General features: G+C 37.4%; 1 protein-coding gene across 2 annotated transcripts in view; it reads right to left on the bottom strand.

Moving 5' to 3' along the window:
* CNTN1 (contactin 1) overlaps positions 1-12,922 on the bottom strand; it is a 261,330-nt gene that overhangs the window by 112,546 nt on the left and 135,862 nt on the right. For both annotated transcript variants that reach the window (XM_077472309.1, XM_077472310.1), the window contains 3 exons: positions 8,096-8,222; positions 5,020-5,192; positions 1,050-1,145 (listed from right to left, as the gene is read on the bottom strand). In XM_077472309.1, coding sequence (XP_077328435.1) covers positions 1,050-1,145; positions 5,020-5,192; positions 8,096-8,222 — 396 coding nt within the window. The remainder of the gene's footprint in view (positions 1-1,049; positions 1,146-5,019; positions 5,193-8,095; positions 8,223-12,922) is intronic.

The raw sequence follows: 12,922 nt of genomic DNA, 5'->3' as shown, positions 1-12,922 counted from the left end.
TGGGCACAAAGGCTGCATTTGATGGGCACAAAGGCTGCATTTGATGGGGTACAGTGGCTGCATTTTATTTGCACAGTTGCTGCATTTTATGGGCACAGTGGCTGCAATTGATGGCACAGTGAGGCTGCAATTGATTGTTTTTTTTCCAGTATTTTTCAGTTTGTTTGCACCCTCCCAAAAATGTTGAGCACCAGTCGCCACTGATTCACACCATATATAGAGCAGAAAGCCAAAGGTAATAAACAATATATTGGCAATCTTTCAGTAGTATGTGCTGAGTTGCAGATAGGATTTGCCATTAAGATCCGTGACATTCTCCTGTTATCACCAGTTGCATGCAACAGGCTTTCTGCTCTGGATTTAACCTGAATAGCACAGGATACAGGATGTGGATGTGCAGGGTAGCCTAATAGCTTAAATTCTGTACCAATGTATGGGATTCTATATGGTATTTTGCTACTGAGGGCAAGAAGTGGGCACCATTTGGATTACAGTTGAAAGTGTACTTATCCTGTTATGCAAACCTGTAATCAGTTTTACATTCAAAGCAATTCTAAATATCCAATAGATGTTTGTAAGCAGCCAACTGACCTCACTGGGTAGCATAAGAATCATTTCCCAATGTGCGTTTTCTTTTTCTTATTCATCACAGCAGGAAGGCGGGTGCAGGCCATCATTGATTACCTGTATAATCATGCACCATTAATTAGTCACTTCCATCTGCCATTAAAGTCCCAAGAGACTGTTTTCAGTGGTGGTGGAAGGGTATAATGTTCCTAGCCTGGAGGGAGTGTTTTCAGCCCAAAAAGTGTGAACACCTGACTTTCTATGGGAAGCCAATATTTGTAAATTTACAAGCCATACTTTTTTACCAGTTTTACCATTGAAAGTTGTTTTTGCAATCAAAAAGGAAGAAAATAAGGCAGCTCAAATGATAATGAAGCATATGCTGTTGGTCTTGTTGGCATAATATACTCAATATATATGATGTAAATTATATATATGACACACGTAAGAAAGAAACGGTTTATCATTTTAAAGATTATCACCTGGGAAGTGTGGAGGAGGGTCACAAATCAGCATCACTCCTGTGCCTTCCTTCACTTTTACTTCTGGTCGCTCCTCAGGAGGGAAAGGGTCAAGATCTATATTCAAATACATTACATAATAATTAATGATGACATTTTATCCACTTACACAATATCATTTCATAACTGGTACATTTTAATGCTTTCCCATAAGTTGTCTGTGTTCCAACTGGGAACATTTCTTCTCACATTATTGGGAAACTTGCAGCAATAAAAAAACTTTTTCCATAAAGCGGTGAAAAGCTTTCATTAAAACATACAAATTTTAATGTGTCCCCACTGGGAAGATTCACTCTCAGTGTCGTTTTATTAAAATTCAGCAGCTACAGCATTTGTATCTGCTGAACTTAAATTTTCTTCAATCAGGGCGAAGAACCTTGTTTGCATCTAGACAGAAAAGTGAAGGGGTTGTGTTATTATACATCAATTGTAAAGCTGCAGTACCTGCAGTGGTGACCACTTAAAAAAAATGCATGCATTCCTTGAGTAGAGGAGGACCTGCGGTGGTAAAAAAAAAAAAAAAAAAAGTGGTGATCACCAAAATAGTGGTGTCTACGTCAGTGATTTCCAGCTTCCAGGGGCATCAGCCAGGCATGGTATATACTGTACATAATTACATTGGTCCAAGTTGGAGCTATGTATAATACATGCTGATGCCTGGAATTATTCCTTAAATACAATACATTGTTACACTATTTGAGGCTTTTAATTTTTTATATCACGGGGAGCAGCAGACCATATGGAGAGATTGCAGCAAAAGGAAAGGTAGAGCATTATATTCTTTCATATTCAAAAGGTCATGTCCTTGGTCCTGGGTTTTCAATGTGAGCACAGAGTGTGGAATTGCACATTCATTAAAGTAGATCATGCTTTGTGGTGAAGAAGGATTATTTCCAAGAGGACACGTATAGATTGTTTTGATTGATCCAAGTTGGACTTCTACTTATTGATACAAGTTGGATACACATTTAGAGCGTTGGCACTGTTAACCAAAAGGTTAATTCTTTGTTTCTTTATGCACTGTGGATTTATGTATTTTTTCTGTACAAAAATATAACATTTTTGTAAAAGGGTACTTTTTTATTCTTATGCAATATGTGGTCTATTAGGTGATTATTTTTATTATTGTTTGTTGGGGCGTTTTTTTGTCACTAGCTGCCCTAGTTTGATATGTTTAAAAATGTCACTGTATTTTGCATATGGTATCTCTTGTAAGCTAACAACATTGAAATATTAAAAATATAATTGTGGATTTCTGTAGAATAAAAATCCTTTAAGTCAAGGTCAAGTGGTCCTGTACAGCTGACCTTTACTTACACCTTCGTAGCTCTGAGGTACAACATGGTAAAAATTAATTCCTGTATTTTTTGCTTGTTGCAAAGCTAAAGCTGTAGAAAAATGCCAAACACTATGAAATAAAGAAAAGTCTGATGTAGCTTTTTATTTATACTTTCATTAAAGCAATAACAACAGCTTTAATAAAGAATTAATTCATAAATATAAATAGTAATAAATGATTTATTAAGCCTTAACTATGCTTTTTGTGGCAAAACCATGGAGAGCACGTATATATATAAACATGAATATGGTTGAAAATAAAATAATGTCTAAATTATAATAAATTAATGAAGAAATGTCATTAAATGGATACAAGGAAATGTATGTTAATGACTCAAATTAATACACAGTAAGTAAAATAACTCAAAAGGGTAACAGCTCAATATGAAGGCTTTAGGCAGTAAGTGTAAATTAAAGTGATATATAGCATATAAAGCAAAGAAAACTCAGCACAGTTTGCTAATAAATGTAAATCTACTTTACAGTTCTATTTACAGGGTTGTTTGATGCTTAGGTCAACAATATCATAGTCTAATGACTCGGCAAGGGGAGTTGCCACGCACAAGAATCAAATCAACCTGCTTGCCTTACATTCATCATGGCCATCTTGGGTGATCCTTGACCCCTGAGACAAACAAAGTGCACTGAGTCAAATGGACCAATAAACACATGTTCATAAAAGTGTTGGCTTTGCATTAGATTGCAGTGTCTGTAAATAGTCCATGCTGTAGTCCTCCTTCATATTTTTCCTAGGAAAGGGTCTAATAGTGGTACTAATGCATCATGTTTGTTTGTACAAGACCATAGACTAATAGTAAATTATTTCAGTTTTCAAACACTCCTGTATAGTCATTTCAAAAAACTGATTTTTGAAGTATAATTGCTTGTGGCTTGCACATCTAGCCACAGACACTAGATGGCAGTCAGAAAAATGGGTGCAATTTCACTTCATATACCCATTAAAGAGAAAGTACAGTGTGTTTAGTCCATTCACATTTTGAGATATTTTGAGATATTGTTGCAGTGTTTATCTTAGGTATGTTTTTATATATATATATATATATATATATATATATATATATATATATATATATATATATATATATATATATATATATATATATATATTTTTTTTTGGTCAAGCTAGCTCTTCCATGAGTTTGCGAAAAATTGAGTGATCTCTAGAACTGCCAATAGAGGAAGTTCTCACTGGTTCAGTGCAATCATTCTCTCTCTATTGCCAACTGCTGCAAGCACTTATAAATGAATTGGCCATCTCAAGGACCAACTTTGTGGGATGGAGCAGCGAAACACAAATGCAGTGTACCGATGAAAAACAATAAGCAGAGCTTTTGTATATGATGAAAAATATTGTTGCTCCCATGCTTACTATGGCCCCATACGTAAGCCATTTTGTTGTTCATGAAAACATATGCAAGAGAAAATGTTGCTGTCCAGTTTAACCAGTAAATCCATGAAAAATATTTTATATGGACTAGTAATATTCACAAGAGTTTTTGTTCATACTTTTTTTACAAACGAAATTGCACTGAATTACTGGACAAAGCTCCTGCTGAAGACATGGTAAATAAAAAGGACAGTGTGCAACCATACAGTGAAATGTTCCTCAGAGTATTGGGATACATTTTTGAATGAAAAAAATATTGCTAGCCACACTATGCATTCTAGCAGGGAGCATATGAAAAAAATGAAGACACACAAGCTAAACATAAACTAAGAAAATACTTAATCTATTGAATAAACCTGTATATATGGTGGCATTTTCTATTCAGAGTTTATAGTGCATGCTTATGGTGGGCAGTGTATGTTACTAAATCAGCAAGGTGGCATTGTCATGGCAACTAGCTTCTGGGAGCAATGCCAATCACTTCAAACTGGTACTTATTATGTCGTCTTCCTTAAACCTTACACAGGATAGGAAAATACGTGTAATAAGCACACTGCCATGCATACTATGCGGCTGTACGCTACTACTTGTAGTCACCAACACAATGCACTAACAGTTTAATATATATAAAACACAAAGACGTGATGCTTGAAAAATGTGCACTATTAAAACACCATACAAAACATGTTCTAGTACACCAACCAAAAAAAAACGAATAATGTATGATTATTATTATTATTGTTGTTATTATCATTATAAGGGTAGCAGATAGACAAATAATGTTTAAAAACTCAACCTATAAGCTCTGTACCAGATTTACATCTGAATGTGCTGCTTCAATTTATGGTTCAGAGTGAAATTTTGCTACTTTTTTGTAAAAAAAAAAAAAAAATTGAAAATACTTTTCTCCCACCAAGTATTACTGTTTCACTTAAATACATTCCCTCTATTAACTGGCACAAACTTGCTATGGAATTAACTAGAGGTGCACTGACTAGAAATTTTGGTGCCAAATCCAAAAATGCAGGATACATTTACTATTTACTGCATTTACTATAGTGCATATAATTTAGGAGATGCAGTAACAAGGATATGCAAAGGCTAACAATCTGGTAATAAACAAAGCGCTATTTGTGGTTTACTTAGTATCCCCCACTGTTTTCATACACTTAAATAAATGCTTACATCCAAAGTTGAGGCTGGCTTCATGGCTTCTGATTGTTCCATATTCATTGGTCACTATGCAGACATATTTTCCACTATCTCTTGATTTATCTGGATTGTTGATTACTAGATTACCTCCAATCATACTGTATCGTGGATTTAGAAGATCAATGTCCCAGTTATTTAGTCTCCACCTGAAACATAAATGTTTTCATCTTAGACAATATAGTCAATACTAACTAAAGGTCATGAACACTTTCTAAGGCAAGGGTGATACCTTACTTTGAACAATTAATACACTTAATAAGTATTAATATTTTTTAACTGAGTCCATCAAAATATTTTTATGCATTACCCCAATGTTAATCTTTTTACCTTTCATTTTTTGGCACAATGCAGTAATATTACAATAAAAATCTTTTATTTGCTCCTCTACAAGTACGGAAACAAAATATCTGGACCATATCCAAAATTTATGTCAATTTTTTTCTAGTACTGCAATTTTACTAAATAACATTGTACATCTTTTATCAATATTAGAGTTACATCTCATAAAATTTGAATATCATCAAAAAGTTAATCTATTTCAGTAATTCAATTAAAAAGGTGAAACTCATATATTTTATATACAGTAGATGCGTTACACACAGAGTGATGTATTTCTTTCTTTTAATTATGATGATTATGGCTTACAGATAGTGAAAACCCAAAATTCTGTATCTCAGAAGAGTAGAATATTACATAAGACCAATCAAAAAAAAAAAAGATTTTTTAATATAGAAATGTTGGCTTACTGAAAAGTATGTCCATGTACAGTATAATATGCACTCAATACTTGTCCGGGGCTCCCTTTGAATGAATTACTGCATCCACGCGGCACGGCATGGAGACGATCAGCCCGTGGCACTGCTGAGGTGTAATGGAATTCTCTAAGGGGTTTAGGTCAGGCGAGTTTGCTGGCCAATCAAGCACAGTGATACCATGATCATTAAACCAGGAATTGGTACTTTTGGCAGTGTGGGCAGGTGCCAAGTCCTGCTGAAATCAGCATCTCCATATAGCTGGTAAGCAGAGGAAAGCATTAAAGCGGTAGTAAACCCGCATTTTTTTTTTAAACCTGCAAAGCAAAAGGCATAATGAGCTAGTATGCACCGCATACTAGCTCATTATGAAATACTTACCTTAGAACGAGGCCCCGACATCTCGCCCGATCCACGCCGAGGAAGCCGACATGCTCCCTCGGCGTCTCTTCCGGGTATCGCGGCTCCGGCGCTGTGAGTGGCCGGAGCCGCGATATCGTCACTCCCGCGCATGTGCGCGGGAGATTTAAATCCGGCCGGACGAGCGCTGCCGGATTTTCGCGGAGAGAACCCCCTTGTGCGCATGCGCCGCTGCAGTCAGCGGCGCATACCGAGGGGAATATCTCCTAAACCGTACAGGTTTAGGAGATATTTTTTTTACCTACAGGTAAGCCTTATTATAGGCTTTCCTGTAGGTAAAAGTTAAAAAAGTGGGTTTACTTCCACTTTAAGTGCTCTAGAATTTTCTTGGTAGAGGGCTGCGCTGACTTTGGAGTTGATAAAACACAGTGGACCAATACCAGCAGATGACATGGCTACCCAGACACCAGACCCAACAATGCAGATGTGCTATCAAAGCAACCTGAGCTTTCATTACACCTCAGCAGTGCCACAGGCTGATCGCCACGCCACATTGATGCAGTAATTAATGCAAAAGGAGCCCCGGCTAAGTATTCAGTGCATACTATACTATACTATACATGGACATACTTTTCAGTAAGCCAACATTTCTGTATTAAAAATCCTTTTTTTTTTTTTTTGTTGGTCCTATGTAATATTCAAATTTTCTGAGATACTGAATTTTGGGTTTTCACTAGCTGTAAGCCATAATCATCAAAATTAAAAGAAAGAAATGCTTGAAATTTATCATCCATATAAAATATATGTTTCACTTTCTGAATTGAATTACCAAAATAAATTAACTTTTTGATGATATTCTAATTTTATGAGATGCACTTGTATATGTAAGCTATTAGTAGTATTTAGTCACATTCAGCAGGACACACATCCAGCTGAGCTTGACTGTTACTGACTATACCATCGCCTGAAAATTATTATGTCATTTTCACACCTGCACTGGAAAAAAAAGATGGTCAGATTTTGTTCACTTGCAAAAGGCAATACAGGCTGTGCCTCATTAAGGTACCTCAAACCCTGGAGACTAAATACAGGGAGAACATAAAATTAGTCTCCTCAACAACAGATAACACCTAATCTCTACCTGATTTATGCACTACATATTCTCCTCCCCAGCAATGTCCTCCCCCATATTACAAACCTTGCAAACCCATTCTACCATCAAAAGCATACTAGCCAAACTCTTGCATTGATCATACTCGCCATATCTGGATCCAATTAGACCCACAGGATGGGTCATTTCCCCCGTTACAATGAACTCTGTGTTGAAGTTACTCTGTAACTCATTATTGTTTTACCATGGTTCTCGTTTTCTGTAAACATGCTCTTTTTTCTTTTATTAATAAAAGAAAGCATTTGAAAAAAAAAAGGTACTTCAATAATAATATTGGTCCTTATTTACTTTAAATGCCCAAAACCCAGATGCGTTCTCTAAACAGATAATTACAAAAAACTTTCCATATGGAAATGAGGTATTGAGGTATTTTTTTTTCACACTAGATTTAGATCTTTGAAAAATTGTTCAAAGTGCCTGTTTTCCTCATATTGACCACCAAAAGTGATGGCCACTTTTACTGGCCAATGGGAAGACATAGTGGGCTGGGTAAGATTACATAGGCTGAGTCAACTTTTAGTAGTACATTTTAGCAGATAAGCTGAAGATATGCACTTTGGGTGCATACTGTAAATTCCGAGGTTCCTTTGAAGTAATAATATATATTTTTCTGTGTTATCCCTAGTATCCCAATCATATCTAAACCTGCAATGTACAATTACAGTTACAAATCTGCACAGCTGCTATGAGGTCCTATAAACCCTTCTACTTCATATATTTGATTAACAAAACTCAAGAATTTAATGTACATGAAAATTATAATTACTTATATGTTGGAGTTGGATTTGCTCTGGCTCTGCAGTTCATTGAAATTTTGCCATCAGGAGATTCTTCTGGATGAATGGTATCAATTGGCTGCTCTTCAAAAACTGGCCCATATCTTTTTCCATCCTCTAAAGTTAAATCCACAGAAACAGTCACCACAAAAGAATTAATAAATCTAGCCATTACTAATATTACAATCAACATAAAGCATTGGCAGATATTACGAGCCAAGCTAATCTTTAATGTGGAATCTGCAATTGCATCAAAATTTAAGTACAAAGTAAAATGAAGATCAAAGGCCAAAACTGTTTTTCACATTAACTATTAAGTACTTTAGAGATCTGTCTGTGAAGGAACATGAAGTAGGTATTTTTTCCTCTAACACATCATAAGCCCCTGTCTTGACAAGGAAAGCCAAAGTGAGAGTTCAGCAGCAAAAAAAATAAAAAATAAATAGTTCTGACACTGCCATTCACAAATATACAGTTTACTGTACTCATAAATAAAATGGCACTGGCTGTTTCATACAAACTCTCTATATCTTCCCACGACCATGAACGCAATTATCGGATCTTGTCTAGGTGGTATCGCTGCCCTATACTTTTACATTAAATTGATCCATCTATCCCTGATACCCGTTTATGGGAGTCTGGCACCCTGACCCATATTTGGGGCACATGTCTAAAAATTATCACATTTTGGGATAAAATATTATGCTTGTTTGATCGACTGGTGGGTGATAACATCCCAAATTAACCAAAGATTGCAGTGCTATCCATGTTGTCAGACAAATTAAAAGAAGCTTAATTAGGCATTTTCTCACAGTTCTGTTATAGTCAGGCATCGATGCCAAACTGAAGCTCCATCAATGGCTGAATGGGTTTGTATATTGGACAAGATCAAGCTCATATGGTCACATGGGATGAGGATAAATATGACTCACATAAACTTATGTGGACAGCATGTTCTCATCTCAAATATTCCTCTGATTTTGACTCCTTGATCTCTAACAATGTCTGAGGTGTGAATTTTGCCTGGGACCTCCTCATAGTATATACCCCTCCCCCCTCCTTTCCCCCTCCTCCTTTCTTTCACCCCTTCTTTCTCCTTTCTTCTTCCTTGTCATCTCTTCCTTCCTTCCTTCCTTTGTTTAAACTATCATTTACACCATTGTCTTTTTACCAGTTCATTATAAGCTAGGACCCGTGTGTTGCCTGCTAACCCAGATATGGTGTCTCTGGCTAAAATGGTTATTACTATTGGGGCTCCCTCATAATTGCTGTTTTTTGTTATAGTTCAATGGCTTATGTTAACTAGGGATGAGCCCGATGTTCAAGTCGAAGGCAAGTTCGACTCGAACATGGGGTGTTCACTGAATAGCGAACCATTTGGGGTGTTCGCAGCAAATCTGAAAGCTGAGGAAGACCCTTTAAAAGTCTATGGGAGAAATCAAAAGTGCTAATTTTAAAGGCTTATATGTATGGTCATAAAAAATGTTTGGGAACCCGGGCCCTGCCCCAGGAGACATGTATCAATGCAAAATAAGTTTTAAAAATTTCAGTTTTTTCGGGAGCAGTGATTTTAATAATGCTTAAGATGAAACAATAAAAGTGAAATATTCCTTTAATATTTTGTACCTGGGGGTGTAAACAGTATGCCTGTAAAGTGGTGCATTTTTCCCACATTTAGAATAGTCCCTGCACAAAATGACATTTCTAAAGGAAAAAAACTACTCACGGCTATAATGAATTCTCAGGTCCTGGCAATACAGATAAAAGTCATTGAAAAAACGGCATGGAATCCCCCCCAGTCCATTACCAGGCCCTTTATGTCTGGTATTAAGGGGAACCCTGCACCATTTTTTTTTAAATGGCGTAGGGGTCCCCCCAAAAATGCATACCAGACCCTTTTCCGAGAACGCAACCTGGCAAAATCACTGCAACCGAAAAAACGTCCATTTAAAACTTTTTTTTGCATTGATACATGTCCACTGGGGCAGGACCCAGGTCCCCAAACACTTTTTATGACAATAACTTGCATATTAACCACTTAAGCCCTGGGCCATTTGGCTGGCCAAAGACCAGACCACTTTTTGCGATTCGGCACTGCGTCGCTTTAACTGACAATTGCTCAGTCGTGCGACGTGGCTCCCAGACAAAATTGACATCCTTTTTTTCCCACAAATAGAGATTTCTTTTGATGGTATTTGATCACCTCTGCGTTTTTTATTTTTTACTTTCAATAGATTTTTATTGAAATAACAATGAAATACAGAACAACAGCAGATCTGTGCTCAAGGTGATAGCTTACAACAATGAGTTTCACATAGATAGAGAGCAAAGCATAAGGTTTGCTAAAACAAGTCTAGTATAATTGAGATGACTAAAGTAGGCATACAGACTAGTATACAAAAAGAATATCATGAGAGATACCTGCAGGGGTACATAACAACACTTGGGTTTAAGAACCCATAATTCTAGCAGCTAAACAGTAGTGGAAGACCACTCGTGTCCGACACCCCAAATGGGATCACACTGTGTCGGACACCTGAAGGTTCAGACCCAATAAAAACAAAGAAAAAAGAATACCATAAGCCTGCAAATAACCTATCAACTGGTCTAGGTAGGAAAAAAAAAAACCTTTACCCAAGCGAGTGAAAATAACTCGTATCAGGTAATTAAAGAGCTATTTGAGCGAAAGAAAGGCAATTGCCATGAGAAAGTCATTAACCACTTTCAGACCGGACCATTTTGCTGGTAAATGACCAGAGGTCTTTTTACACTTTGGCACTGCGCTGCTTTAACTGGTAATTGCGCGGTCATGCAATGTTGTACCCAAACGAAATTTGCGTCCTTTTCTTCCCACAAATAGAGCTTTCTTTTAAAGGTATTTGACTGACTCAGCGATTTTTATTTTTTGCGATATAAACGTAAAAAGACCGCAAATTTTGAAAAAAAATGATATTTTCTACTTTTTGTTATTAGAAAAATCCAATAAACTCAATTTTAGTCATACATTTAGGCCAAAATGTATTCAGCCACATGTCTTTGGTAAAAAAAAAGTCAATAACTGTATATTTATTGGTTTGCGCAAAAGTTGTCACATCTACAAACTAAGGTACGTTTTCTGGAATTTACGCAGCTTTTAGTTTACGACTGCCTATCTCATTTCTTGAGGTGCTAAAATGGCAGGGCAGTACAAAACCCCCCCCAAATGACCCCATTTTGGAAAGTAGACCCCCTAAGGAAATTGATAAGTGGCATGTTGAGCCCATTGAATATTTAATTTTTTTGCCTCAAGTGATTGAATAATGACAAAAAAAAATTTTTTTTTTTTTTTTACACAAAGTTGTCACTAAATGATATATTGCTCACACATGCTATGGGCATATGTGAAATGACACCCCAAAATAAATTCTGCTGCTTCTCCTGAGTACGGGGATACCACATGTGTGGGATTTTTTGGGAGCCTAGCCGCGTACGGGGCCCCGAAAACCAAGCACCGCCTTCAGGCTTTCTAAGGGCGTAAATTTTTGATTTCACTTCTCACTACCTATTACAGTTTTGAAGGCCATAAAATGCCAAGATGGCACAAAATCCCCACAAATGACCCCATTTTAGAAAGTAGACACCCCAAGCTATTTGCTGAGAGGCATTTTGAGTCCATGGAATATTTTATATTTTGCCACAAGTTTGCCACAAATTTTGCCACAAACTTTAATTTTTTTTTATTTTTTTTTCACAAAGTTGTCACTAAATGATATATTGCTCACGCATGCCATGGGCATATGTGAAATGACACCCCAAAATAAATTCTGCTGCTTCTCCTGAGTACGGGGATACCACATGTGTGGGATTTTTTGGGAGCCTAGCCGCATACGGGGCCCCGAAAGCCAAGAACCGCCTTCAGATTTTCTAAGGGCGTAAATATTTGACTTCACTCCTCACTACCTATTACAGTTTTGAAGGCCATAAAATGCCAAGATGGCACAAAATCCCCACAAATGACCCCATTTTAGAAAGTAGACACCCCAAGCTATTTGCTGAGAGGCATGTTGAGTCCATGGAATATTTTATATTTTGCCACAAGTTGCGGGAAAATTACAAACTTTTTTTTTTTTTCACAAAGTTGTCACTAAATGATATATTGCTCACGCATGCCATGGGCATATGTGAAATGACACCCCAAAATAAATTCTGCTGCTTCTCCTGAGTACGGGGATACCACATATGTGGGACTTTTTGGGAGCCTAGCCGCGTACGGGGCCCCGAAAACCAAGCACCGCCTTCAGGCTTTATAAGGGCGTTACAGTTTTGAAGACCATAAAATGCCAAGATGGCACAAACCCCCCCCAAATGACCCCATTTTGGAAAGTAGACACCCCTAAATTTAGGGGTACACTAGTGAGACTAGGTAATAAATAACTAACCAGCCAGCGTCACCTGTAACAGTTATATGGTGATCACTGGTGAAAGGGTTAACTAGGGGGCAATCAGGGGGCTTTATGCGGTAGTATATGGGGGTCCCTGGCGCTATAAAAAGCTGCGGCGAACCTAAATACCTACCTGCCTAACTAGCGTCACCTGTGACACTAATACAGCGATCAGAAAAACGATCGCTTATTAGGCTGGGTTCACACTGGAGCGATGCGGGAACGCCACGAATCTGCGGCGGGTTCCCGCATCGCATGCCTCCCGGCGGCAGTTCACACTGCCCTATGCGAACTGCTGGGAGTGTCAGTGAAATGTTAATGACACCCCCAGATCAGTTCGCATATCGCAGTGCGATCTGCAAACTCGGATCGCATGGTGTGAACACCCATGCGATC

Source organism: Lithobates pipiens, unplaced genomic scaffold (genome assembly GCF_037356315.1).
Source record: "Lithobates pipiens isolate NorthernLeopardFrog02 unplaced genomic scaffold, aLitPip1_a1.2 Scaffold_8, whole genome shotgun sequence".
Classification (NCBI taxonomy): domain Eukaryota; kingdom Metazoa; phylum Chordata; class Amphibia; order Anura; family Ranidae; genus Lithobates; species Lithobates pipiens.
Note: the sequence above shows the minus strand (reverse complement) of the source record. Positions and strands in the feature narration are given on the sequence as shown.